The following is a 14279-nucleotide window of genomic DNA, read 5'->3' on the forward strand; positions in this document are numbered from 1 at the left end:
GTTTAATCTGTATATAAACAACATTTTTAAAGTTACAAAGGACTTAAACTTAGTTTTATTTGCAGACGACACAACTGGCTTCTGTTCAGGAGAGAACATACAGAAGATAATACAAATAATAACAGAAGAAATGAACAAATTAAAAAAATGGTTTGACAAAAATAGACTATCTTTGAATCTCAGTAAAACTAAAATAGAGCTATTTGGTAACAGTAGAAAAGAGCATCATACACGAATACAAGTAGACGAAGTAGACATTGAAAGGATAAAAGAAACCAGATTTTTGGGAGTATGCATAGATGATAAAAATGAACTGGAAATCTCACATACTAAATATACAAAATAAGGTGGCAAAAAACATTTCAATAATGAATAAAGCAAAATACGTCCTGGGCCAAAAAACACTTCATTTTCTCTACCGCTCGCTAGTGTTACAATATCTGAGTTATTGTGCCGAAATATGGGGAAATAACTACAAATGTGCGCTACATTCTTTAACCATGTTACAAAAAAGATCAATAAGACTGATACATAATGTTGGATATAGAGAACATACAAACCCTTTATTTATTGAGTCAAAAATATTATAGCTTGATGAGTTGGTAAAATTGCAAACAGCTAAAATTATGTACAAAGCAAACTATAACCTGCTACCAAATAATTTACAACAATTCTTCTCAACTAAAGAGGAGAAATACAACCTTAGAGGAAAATCTAATTTAAAACATTTGTATGCATGTAAAACACTTAGAACCTTTAGCATATCAGTATGTGGAATTAAATTATGGAATGGATTAAGTAAAGAAGTTAAACATTGTACTGATATGTTTGCATGTTCTCCCCGTGAATGCGTGGGTTCCCTCTGGGTACTCCGGCTTCCTCCCACCTCCAAAGACATGCACCTGGGGATAGGTTGATTGGCAACACTAAATTGGCCCTAGTGTGTGAATGTTGTCTATCTGTGTTGGCCCTGCGATGAGGTGGCGACTTGTCCAGGGTGTACCCCGCCTTCCGCCCGATTGTAGCTGAGATAGGCGCCAGCGCCCCCCGTGCCCCGAAAGGGAATAAGCGGTAGAAAATGGATGGATGGGATGGATGGATGATATGATCCTGTTTAAGAGGTTGTTCAAATTAATAGTGCTTACAAAGTATAAAGACGAAGAACTATGAGAAATACTTTCAACCTTATCAAAAAATATGATATTCTTCATCTCAGTATGTTTATAATGACTGACTTAACTAATTACTAGGGCTGCGAATCTTTGGGTGTCTCACGATTCGATTCAATATCGATTCTTGGGGTCACGATTTTATTATAAATCGATTTTTTCGATTCAACGCGATTCTCGATTCAAAAACAATGTTTTCCCCGATTTAAAAAGATTCTCTATTCATTCAATACATAAGATTTCAGCAGGATTTACCCCAGTCTGCTGACATGCTAGCAGAGTAGTAGATTTTTTTTTTTAAATCTTTTATAATTGTAAAGGACAATGTTTTATCAACTGATTGCAATAATGTCAATTTGTTTTAACTATTAAACAAACCAAAAATATGACTTATTTTATCTTTGTGATAACTTTGGACACAGTGTGTTGTCAAACTTATAAGATGTGATGCAAATGTAAGTGCAAGTGTGACACTATTTTTTTTTTTTTTTTTTTTATAAATGTCTAATGATAATGTCAATGAGGGATTTTTAATCACTGCTATGCTGAAATTATAACTAATATTGATACTGTTGTTGATAATATTCATTTTTGTTTCACTACTTTTGGTTTGTTCTCTGTTGTGTTCGTGTTGCCTCTCAATTGGTCTGTTTATTGCAGTTCTGAGTGTTGCTGGGTCAGGGTTGGTTTTGGAATTGGATTGCATTGTTATAGTATTGCTGTGTATTGTTTTCTTTGATTGATTGATTGATTAAAAAAAATATATATACAGTATATATATTTAAAAATAAAAAATAAATAGATTTTTTAAAAATGAGAATAAAACTCTGGACCTATTGTATGCTAATTCAAAAGATGCATACAGAGCCACTGCTCTGCCCCCCCTAGGACGATCTGATCACAATCTGGTGCTTTTAACACATCATTATGTTCCTGCTGTGAGGAGTCAGCCCATCTCAACAAAATCAGTGCAGAGGAGGAACCAGGAGCCATGCATTGCCTTGCAGGACTGCTTTGAGACTACAGACTGGGAAATACTCTGTAAGCCCCACGGGGCAACATGAGAATCGCGATTCAAATTCGAATTGATTTTTTCCCACCACACCCCTACTAATTACATACTACAAAACTGTTGTATTGCTCATACACGGATGTCATTTTACTATGAAGAGGTCAGTAAATGAATGTATATATTTGTAAACGCTCCACAGTGGGAAAAAAGTAGGATCTAATGAGCTTTGATTCTTCCTACTCCCTTTCGGACATGATGTAAACAGAAATTATATGAAATTGTGTGATGTATTTTGCTGTAAGTGTGTTCCAGTGACGTGCAGTCAGGGGAGGCAGGGGAGGCGGGGCCTCACGTGCCATCATGGAAAGAAAAAAAATGTAAAAAGAAAAAAGATTAAATAAATTGTTATACTTATCCAGTGATTATACTTTATAAAGTTATTTTCCATTTAACTTCAACAGTTTTAGATTATTTTTATTCAAAACCGCTGAATTAGCTTTTTTTTAATCTCTTACCTTTCCATAAACCACTAATTATGGTTCTTGGGCGCTTTTGTGTGTTTTCACTACTTTTCTTTTTCTTTTCGGGCCGTTTTGTGTTTGGCTTTGATCAACGGAGCAGCAGGCATTTTGTTTACACATGCGAGGAGCTGTTTGCACTCTCCTTACCAGTGCTATGGGGAACGCGGCCCAACCTTCCCGTGGAACTACGGAAAAAGCGCACAGGACGCTGTGCCGGCACAAAGATGAGGAAGCGGAGAAGGAAATTTAAACCTGCAATTCCCTCTGTCCTCATGGGGCACGTGCGGTCTCTGGCGAACAAATTGGATGAATTGTTCGGGCTCGTCCGAACTCAAAAGGAGTACATCGTGTGCAGCATCATGTGCTTTACAGAGACTTGGCCACACGCGGACTTCCCGGACCACAGCGCGTCTCTACCCGGCTTCACAACCTCACGAGCGGATAGAAACACACTCCGGGATTGCCATCTTGGTGAACGAGAGGTGGTGTAATCCTGGACATATTACTGTTAAGGAGTGTGTTTGTATGCCGGATATTGAACTTCTAGCTGTTGGAATTTGACCATATTATTTGCCAAAAGAGTTTACTTCTGTTATCTTCAACAGAGTGCATGTCCCTCCTTCTGTTGACAAAGCTGTTGCTTGTGACACTATTCTTGCCGATGTTGCTAAGCAACAGACCAAACAACCTGATGCCCTCATTCTCATTTCGGGTGACTTTAATCACGTTTCTTTGGACTCTATTTTACCCACTTTCCATCAATATGTGTACTGTGCAACACGGGAAAATAAAACTCTGGACCTATTGTATGCTAATTCAAAAGATGCATACAGGACGATCCCCTAGGACGATCTGATCACAATCTGGTGCTTTTAACACCTCATTATGTTCCTGCTGTGAGGAGGCAGCCCATCTCAACAAAATCAGTGCAGAGGAGGAACCAGGAGCCATGCATTGCCTTGCAGGACTGCTTTGAGACTACAGACTGGGAAATACTCTGTAAGCCCCACGGGACAGATATTGACAGCATCACAGACTGCATAACAGATAACATAAATTTCTGTAAGGACACCATCATCCCTACAAAAACTGTCCATTGTTACCCAAATAACAAGCCCTGGATCACCAGCCAGCTGAATAAAAATAAGCTAGCCTTCAGATTCGGAGACTGGGACGAGTTGAGGAGGATACAGTGGCAGCTTCAAGTCCAGCTGCAAGAAGGGAAAGATTACTACAGGAGGAAGCTAGAGGCTAAACTCATGCAAAACAACACTTTTGATGCGTGGAAAGGCATGAAAGCCATCACAGGCTTCGACAACAAAGCCAAACTGCTGGATGGGGGTGTAGACGGAGCCCATCCATCCATCCATCCATCATCTTCCGCTTATCCGAGGTCAGGTCGCGGCGGCAGAAGTAGACAGAACCAACGAGCTGAATTTGTTCTTCAATAGATGTAGCAATGCACCCCTTACTGGCCCACCCCCCACTACTCCTGTCCTCACACCTCCCCTGAACATCTCTACACAAACTCCTTCTCAGTCTGTTGTGGCCAGTGCCCTGCACTTCGCAGTGGTTTGTTGGGGGAGCAGCACCAGCAAAAGGTACTCAAACTGAATTGATAAACTGATCCGGAAAGCCGGCCAAACTATTGGCTCGCAGTTGGAGGCATTTGTGTCAGTGAGGGACAGGAGGACACTGGCCAAACTGCTGGCCATCATGGACAATCCTGCCCAACCACTCCACCAGACAATTGAGGGACAGCGGAGTTCATACTCCAACAGGCTCCTTCCGCTTCCTTCCCGCACTGTGCGATTCAAGAACTCCTTCATTACGCACTCCATCCAGCAATAGATAATATCCGTCCATTACCTGACACCTTCTATGTCAGCTACTTCTATTTGTTTTTAATATCTATATTGTATTTTCTGCTGGATTTACTCTGTCTTTTATGCTGGGGCTGCCACATATACTGTAATATTGTACATGGTAATTGGTATATATTGTATATATGTTATAGACATAATATATCCGTATATATAATATACTTTACACATATTAAGTATATATTGTATATATTCGCAGATATATTTTATATTGCTATATCTAGTCTATTTATACCTGCATTGTCATTTCCATCCTTACACTCTCCATCATTGTAACTGAGCTACTGTGTTGAACAATTTCCCTTGAGGATCATTAAAGTTTGTCTAAGTCTAAGTCCAAGTCTATACTGAGAAGAGACTTGCGGTGAGTCAGCAGCCATGTGCATCTGTTGGGGACATTTCTGTGCTGCTGGCCTGTCTCCGCTCGGGAAGGTCTCCTGCTGGCCCCACTATGGACTGGACTCTCACAATTATGTGAGGGGGGGGGAGTGTCACCCACATCTGCGGTCCTCTCCAAGGTTTCTCATGGTCATTCATATTGACATCCCACTGAGTTGTGAGTTTTTCCTTGCCCTTATGTGGGGTCTGAACCGAGGATGTCGTTGTGGCTTGTGCAGCCCTTTGAGACACTTGTGATTTAGGGCTATATAAATAAACATTGACTGATTGATTGATTGATTTGTGCATTCACGCACACCATAAAAAGTTTGGTGGACAAAATGTGACAAAGAAGAAGTGGCATAATACATGTCTTTCTGTGGCAGCCTTAGTTTTACAGTACTGTATATGTAAAACTATGGTGCCTTCAAGGCCAGCCAAAATTAGCAGGACAAAATGGTGCTTGCCAGATACTCTCATCAATGAAGCATGTTTAATATAAACAGTAGGACTACTAACAATTATGGAGGTTTGTGTCATGTTTTTCCAACAGAAACCAAATAAAAAATATATATCCCCCCCCACCTTTTTCCATTTTCATATGTTTTTAAAAATTACCCATTTAAATATGTTCATGTTTATTTCTAGTTCGCCAGCTTGTCAAGTTGCTAGCTTACATACAGGCTGTTGCTAGCTTGCTCTACTAGCTCTTAGCTAGTTTAATGACATACATGTAGTTCAAGTCAGTTTCATTATACATTACAAAGTTAGCTCATTGTACATGGATTTATTTCATCACATACAGAGTGAGGATTGGTTTGTCAAATTTTTTAAGCTAAATATGTTTTCTGTGCGCACAAAAACAACCTGGACATGTTCACATTACATAGTCTGTATGCTGATAGCATGGATATATTAGAATTATAGTTATTACCACATCAAGTAAATAACAGTTCTTTTTGTCTGTTTTAGATCAATGGATAACTTTGTCATCACCACTTTGCAGCCGACAGACCTGCTTGTAGAAAGATTTTAAAGCTAAGAAATATATATTACTTGTAACTTTAATTGTTAGTTTAAAAAATATATTTGAGTTTGTTTCACATCAATATCTTTGTATCTTTGCCATCACCACTTTGCAGCTGACAGACTTCGTAAAAATATGTAAATGTATGAAATATGTGTATATATATATATATATATATTTATTAGGGGTGTGGGAAAAAAATCGATTTGAATACGAATCGCGATTCTCACGTTGTGCGATTCAGAATTGATTGTCATTTTTTTTTTTAAATCGATTTTTTTTTTTTAATCAATCCAACAAAACAATACACAGCTCTTGAGAAGATCTGCATAAAGGAATGGGCCAAAATACCAGCTACTGTGTGTGCAAACCTGATAAAGACCTAAAGTAATCCTTTGACCTCTGTTATTAACATAACAATGCAATCCAATTCCAAAACCAAACCTGATACCGCAACACTCAGAACTGCAATAAACAGAGCAGATAAAAGGAGACACAAACATGATACAGAACAAACCAAAAGTAGTAAAACAAAAATTGATATTATCAACAGTATCAATATTAGTCATAATTTCAGCATAGCAGTGATTAGAATCCCTCATTGACATTATCATTAGACATTTATAAAAAAAAAAAGAACATTAGTGTCACAGTGGCTTACACTGGCATCGCATCTCATAAGCTGGACAACAAACTGTCCAATGTTTTCAAAAAGACGAAATAAGTCGTATTTTTGGTTCGTTTAATAGTTAAAACAAATTTACATAATTGCAATCAGTTGATAAAACATTGTCCTTTACAATTATAAAAGCTTTTTTAAAAAAAAAAATCTACTACTCTGCTAGCATGTCAGCAGAATGGGGTAGATCCTGCTGAAATCCCATGTATTGAATGAATAGAGAATCGTTTTGAATCAGAAAAATATCGTTTTTGAATCAAGAATTGCGTTGAATCGAAAAAAATCGATATATAATCGAATCGCAAACCCAAGAATCGGTACTGAATCGAATCGTGAGACACCCAGAGATTCGCAGCCCTAATATATATATACATATATATATATATATATATATACACACATAATCCAAAAATATATTTTTTTGTAATTTTTGCTTACATAATTTTTTGGGGTTTCAGATAAACAGACATCTTTGTGTATATATATATATATATATATATATATATATATATATATATATATATATACATATATATATATATACACATATATATATATATACACGTGTGTGTGTATATATATATATATATATATATATATATATATATATATATATATATATATATATATATATATATATATATATATATATCCATCCATCCATTTTTAACCACTTATTCCCTTTTGGGGTCGCGGGGGGCGCTGGCGCCTATATCAGCTACAATATATATATATACATACACACACACACAGTGGGGCAAAAAAGTATTTAGTCGGCCACCGATTGTGCAAGTTCTCCCACTTAAAATGATGACAGAAAATCCAGGAATTCACATTGTAGGAATTTTAAAGAATTTATTTGTAAATTATGGTAGAAAATAAGTATTTGGTCAACCATTCAAAGCTCTCAATGATGGAAGGAGGTTTTGGCTCAAAATCTCAAGATACATGGCCCCATTCATTCTTTCCTTAACACGGATCAATCCGTCCCTTTAGCAGAAAAACAGCCCCAAAGCATGATGTTTCCACCCCCATGCTTCACAGTAGGTATGGTGTTCTTGGGATGCAACTCAGTATTCTTCTTCCTCCAAACACGACAAGTTGAGTTTGTACCAAAATGGATACATGGATGATACAGCAGAGGATTGGGAGAATGTCATGTGGTCAGATGAAACCAAAATAGAAGTTTTTGGTATAAACTCAACTCGTCGTGTTTGGAGGAAGAAGAATACTGAGTTGCATCCCAAGAACACCAGACCTACTGTGAAGCAGCTCTCTGCAGGTCATTTACCAGGTCCCCCCGTGTGGTTCTGGGATTTTCGCTCACTGTTCTCATGATCATTTTGACCCCACGGGATGAGATCTTGCATGGAGCCCCAGATCGAGGGAGATTATCAGTGGTCTTGTTTGTCTTCCATTTTCTGATAATGGCTCCCACAGTTGATTTTTACACACCAAACTTCTGGCCTGTTGTACATTCATTCCTCCCAGTCTGGTGCAGGTCTACAATTAATTTCCTGGTGTCCTTTGATAGCTCTTTGATCTTGGCCATAGTGGAGTTTGGAGTCTGACTGTTTGAAGCTGTGGACAGGTGTCTTTTTTACTGATAACGAGTTCAAGCAGGTGCCATAATACAGGTAACGAATGGAGGACAAAAGAGCTTCTTAAAGAAGAAGCTACAGGTCTCTGAGAGCCAGAGATCTTCCTTGTTTGAAGTGACCAAATACTTATTTTCCACCATAATTTACAAATAAATTCTTTAAAATTCCTACAATGTGAATTCCTGGATTTTTTTTTTCACATTCTGTTTCTCACAGTTGAAGTGTACCTATGATGAAAATTAAAGACATCTTGTCATCATTTTAAGTGGGAGAATTTGCACAATCGGTGGCTGACTAAATACTTTTTCGCCCCACTGTATATATATATATATATATATATATATATATATATATATATATATATATATATATATATACATACACACACACACACACACACACACACACACACACACACACACACACACACACACACACACATTCTACAATGCCAAAGGTATTTGGTCACCTGACTTTACTCACGTATGAACTTGAAGTACCATCCAAGGGAATTTTCCAAAATGTTTTGGTATCCTTGAGCATTCAAAGTTCCTTTTACTAGAACTAACGGGCAAAGCCCAACTCCTGAAAAACAGCCCCACACCATAATTCCTCCTCCACCAAATTTCACACTCAGCACAATGTAGTCAGAAATGTAGCGTTCTCCTGGCAACCTCCAAACCCAGACTGGTTCATCAGATGGCCAGATGGAAAAGTGTGATTCATCATTCCAGAGAACGCGTCTCTACTGCTCTAGTCCAGTGGCGACGTGCTTTACACCACTGCATCCCATGCTTTGCATTGGACTTGGTGATTTATGGCTTATATGCAGCTGCTCGGTCATGGAAACCCATTCCATGAAGCTCTCTGTTTACTGTACATGGGCTAATTGGAAGGTCACATGAAGTTTGGAGCTCTGTAGCAAGTGACTGTGCAGAAAGTCTTTCCACTATGCGCTTGAGCATCCGCTGACCCCTCTCTGTCAGTTTACGTGGCCTACAACTTGGTGGCTGACTTGCTGTTGTTCCCAAACTCTTCACTTTTCGTATTATAAAATTGACTTTGGAATATTTAGGAGCGAGGAAATTTTACGACTGGATTTGTTGCACAGGTAGCATCCTATGACAAGTTCACCCTGGAAATCACTGAGAGCGGCCCATTCTTTCACAAATGTTTGTAGAAACGGTCTCCATGCCTCACTGCTTGATTTTATACAACGGGCCAAGTGATTAGGACACCTGATTCTCATCATTTGAATGAGTGGCCAAATACTTTTGGCAATATAGTGTACATAAATATCCATATTGATATCAATACTTCTTTCCAATTACCCTTTTTTTAAACAAAGCAAACAACTTTTGCTTGCAACTTTTTAGTCGTTTTCTTTTTAATGTGGCCCTAATTTTATTTGAACAAAAACCTGTTGTGGCCCTACGTTTTATGTATTTGTGTACATTTAATCTTTTTATTTATTATTTTTCAGAAAGTGAGATCATGATAAAGAAAGGCATTTACACAAGTCGGGACATATTCAATAACTTATTGCTAGGATTGAGCATTCAATACAAAATATTAGGTTGGTGTTGATTTCTTACCACGCTCAGACGTGCTTTGGCCTGCTGTGCTGTTCTGTATGGATTTGGGTTCATCCAGGTCTTCACAGGCCAGTGCCACAGCAGAGGAGGTGCTAGAAGAAGCAGCCACCATTGTGGTTGCAGTGGAAGAGGAGGGGCCGTGTTTAGAAGGGCTACGTTGGCTTCCAGCTGCAGGCTTGCTGGAGTAGAAGGAGCTCAGCGTCTGAGGTTTGTGGGTTTGACTCTCTCTGTCCAACAATTTATCAAGTATCTGAAGATGGAAGAAAGGCAATACCAAAAGATAAAATCAAACATTTAATTAATGAGAAACATACACAATATAGACTAAATTTCTTAGAACCCTCATTTCCATTGTGGATGCTAATTCTAAGTTTTTCTTCAGTTTTTCATTAGAATCATGTGGAGAAGACTCATTTTTTTACCATGATTGTTTCCAAATTAACCCAGCGAGGCATGCTTGGAAGAGTTTTGTGTAGAGAACTTGTGGACGGAAAACCTTTTGAGATATAAAACAGAGTTAAGTTGGCATCTTTCAGGCCAAACAACTGTAACCTCTGAAAATTGAGGAAATCTTGTCCAGAATTAGAAACAATGTTTAAATCAAATGTTGCAAAAAAAATGCAGCTTCTTCTGGCTAAAACTATCCAGGGTAGCAGTGTCTATTATATCAATGGTAGTGCGGATTGTTCGCATGGAATAAAACAAAAAATGTATATGCCATTCATCCATTCTCACTATGACATTTGTCACTTAGATTTCCAATCTGACATTTTTTTATGACACATGGGTCACCAGGCATGCGTGTACAACCACTGCAAAACTCTAGCAAGCTACCACACTAGTCTACAATTGACAGTATTTCTTTTGAAAAGGTATAAAAATGAGCAGCTGAGCTGGACAAAATAAAAACCTGTTACATCCACACAGAATGGGGGGAATTTTTTTTCCCACACTGTCCAGTTCGAAGTTCTGGAACCTATAAGAAACTACTTTGCATCCTTGGCTAATTCCATTCAGCGCATACGTCAAAGTAATATAATGACAAAACAATGTAGAGTTTTGTTGTGCAATATGGGTTACTGTACTAATGCAAAGTACACTGACCTATACTCTACATATAAACAATACACAATATAAGCAGAACAAATGTATTAACACCATTTTTCACAAGGTGAACTAAAAGACCTAGAAGATGTTTTATGTACAATTATAAATTATGGGTATCTCCTAAATATTGTTGCCAAATCTGTCTAAATTGGCGCACAGGGGACAAACGGGACAGGGCAATCATTTGAGACTGTAAGACCAGAAGCACCAACCTGTGCGTTACCTGGATCGACTACAAGAAAGCCTAACTCAAAGCCACACACATGGATACTGGAGTGCCTGTAACTGTATAAACATCAACAGAACACTGAGAAGCTTTATCAAAAACTACAGTAAATAGTTTTGGTTGTGGAAGATAACTTTGGAGGCCAACTCAAAGCCAGTTGTACAGCTGAGCATCAAATGCGGCATATTCTAAGGAGATTGCTTGTCCCAACTGCTATTCTGTATAGGCCTGAACCCCTCTATGAGTACAAAACCAAAAGTGGCTTCGCGTATGGGATCCAAAGTGAACACCAATCAGTCAACTCTCTACATGGATGACATCAAGCTGTATACAAAGAACGAGTGTGACATTGACTCCCTGATTCACATCACAATATATACAGTTGTGTTCAAAATAATAGCAGTCCCACATCAGTAGCAAGATAAATCACTGTTTTTGTTAGAATTTCAACATCTAAACTGCAAGTATTTTTCTAGAAGGTTTAGTAAAGGTATAGAAAAACCAACCGACCCAACAGGCATGACATGTATGCTGCGGATTCTGTGAAACTGAATCATTTACTCAAAAGGGCATGTTCAAAAAAATATGAGTGCTGAGTTCCATAAGTGATGTCATTGATTATGTGAAAAAAAAAAAGATAGGTGGCCCTTATTTAAGCTTCAAGGCAACTGACGCTGCATATGCTGGCTGTGCATTTGTCCTTGAAAAACAGAGTAAAATGGGTCGTTCCAGACACTGTTCAGAAGAAGAGCGTTCTTTGATTAAGAAATTAATAAAAGAGGGGCAAACCTATAAAGTGCAGAAAATGATAGGCTGTTCAGCTAAAATGATATCAAACGCTTTAAAATGGCAGCCAAATCCAGAAAGGCGAGGAAGAAAAAGAAAAACGAATATTGAATGGATGGGAGAATAACCAAAATAGCAAAGGCTCAGCCAATGATCAGCTCTAGGAGGATCAAAGAAGATCTAAGATGGCCTGTGAGTACTGTAACAATCAGACCACATAAATGTGAAGCCAAGCTACCAGAAAGAAGCCCCCGCAATGTCCCATTGCTAAAAAAAAGACGTGCTGAAGCGGTTACAATTTGCCAAGGAACACATTGACTGGCCTAAAAAGAAATGACGTAATATTTTGTGGACAGATGAGAGTAAGATTGTTCTTTTTTGGTTTAAGGGCCACAGACAGTTTGTCAGACGTCCTGCAAATACTGAATTCAAGCCACAGTACACAGTGAAGACAGTGAAGCATGGTGGTGCAGGCATCATGATATGGGGATGTTTCTCGTACTATGGTGTTGGTCCTATTTATCGCATACCAGGGATCATGGATCAGTTTTACTACACCACAATACTGGAAGAAGTCATGTTGCCATATGCGGAAGAGGAAATGCCCTTGAAATGGGTGTTTCAACACGACAATGACCCCAAACACACCAGCAAGCAAGCAAAATCATGGTTCCAGACAAACAGAATTCAAGTAATGGTGTGGCCAGCACATTTACTGGACCTTAATCCCATTGAAAACTTGTGGGGGGGATATAAAAAAATGCTGTTCATGGGGCAAAACCAAAATATGCAGAGGAATTGTGGAACGTAGCACAATTGTCCTGGCTGCAATAACTGTTGACCGGTGCCAGAAGTTGGTCGACTCCATGTGCCACAGATGTGAGGCAGTTATCAAAAACCGTGGTTATGCAACTAAATATTAGATAATGATTCTCAAGAAAGTTGAAAATGCAAGCCTTTCTTAGTTCATAGAGTACATTTGAGTTTTGCTATTTTTTTGTCCATCCATCCATCCATTTCCTACCGGGGTCGCTGGAGCCAATCTCAGCTGCATTCGGGCGGAAGGCTCCGTACACCTGGACAAGTCGCCACCTCATCGCAGGGCCAACACAGACAGACGGACAATATTCACACTCACATTCACACACTAGAGCCAATTTAGTGTTGCCAATCAACCCATCCCCAGGTGCATATCTTTGGAGGTGGGAGGAAGCCGGAGTACCCAGAGGGAACCCATGCAGTTTGGGACGACTCAAAACGGGAAAAGAAGTTGAGTTCTTACGCTAGCAAGTCTTATGTGTTGTTGGCTGCCAATGAGTTACTTTTGTTGCTAATCAGGTATTGGATCCATTGCCACACCCACAGTGAGTCTTTGTTGTCCAGGTGTGCCTTCACGTTCCTCCTACTCTCCTCTTTAGCAACCTCGATGCCCCTCCTGAGTTCACATCTAGCCCTGCTATATTGCTCTCTGTAGACAGAGTTTCAGAGACTAAAAAGTGCTTTAACCTAGAAGTTCATCCATGGTTTTTGATTAGGATAGACCTGGTTCCGCTTATTAAGGTACCCAGCCACAACAAAATCACCTTCTGGATGGGCTTGCATCTGCTAGTTGATGCCATCATGCAGAGGGAGAGGGCTCGGGGTGGTAGATAAACAGCAGTTAGGTCTGCATACTACTGAGATGGCCCCTAGATCAGCAGTGGGTAAAGATAATTCTACAGTTTGAGCTCCAGTTGTCCAGTGTTTTGTGTGTAGCCACAATTCTGTGATAATAATTTGCATAGCTGTCCCGAAGCCTGATGTTGCTCGCCAACTAAAATTCCAGATAATCTGTTTTGTGGGCGATGGATCTGGCTTTGGTTAGGAAGACGCTCCAAAATCAGTGGCCTTTGTGGTTTTCGCGCAAGCCTTGCTAGCAGGCCTACTTCGCAACCCCTTTTTGTTAAAGACGCCTCTGCCCACGTCGTCTTCTCTCCGGACCAAGGACAAGCCACTGTGAGCCAGGAGCTCTTGCGATGTCGCCTGGTATGTGGTAAACTCCCAAGTCATTCACACTGTTTACAGAATACATGAATGACCTAAAAAATACACAAATAAGATTATATACAATCATTAAATTAAACAATAATAAAAAGAGAACAATTCCTTATGTGATCTTCTTTTCTGAGACAATTATTTAAATCCAACTTTGTCTCTCATGGTCAAACACTCCAAAGGTAATAACCACACCAGCTTCACAATAAAACAATATGCCTAACTGCATTGAACTAAATAATAGTATGAATATATATGACA

The 14279-nt window shown here is 39.0% G+C and overlaps 1 protein-coding gene across 5 annotated transcripts in view; it reads right to left on the bottom strand.

Moving 5' to 3' along the window:
* zswim8 (zinc finger, SWIM-type containing 8) overlaps positions 1-14279 on the bottom strand; it is a 161910-nt gene that overhangs the window by 40075 nt on the left and 107556 nt on the right. For all 5 annotated transcript variants that reach the window (XM_061911047.1, XM_061911046.1, XM_061911045.1 and 2 more), the window contains one exon: positions 9866-10115. In XM_061911047.1, the coding sequence (XP_061767031.1) occupies positions 9866-10115 (250 nt within the window). The remainder of the gene's footprint in view (positions 1-9865; positions 10116-14279) is intronic.

The sequence above is a fragment of the Nerophis ophidion genome, linkage group LG09 (genome assembly GCF_033978795.1).
Source record: "Nerophis ophidion isolate RoL-2023_Sa linkage group LG09, RoL_Noph_v1.0, whole genome shotgun sequence".
Taxonomy (NCBI): Eukaryota; Metazoa; Chordata; class Actinopteri; order Syngnathiformes; family Syngnathidae; genus Nerophis; species Nerophis ophidion.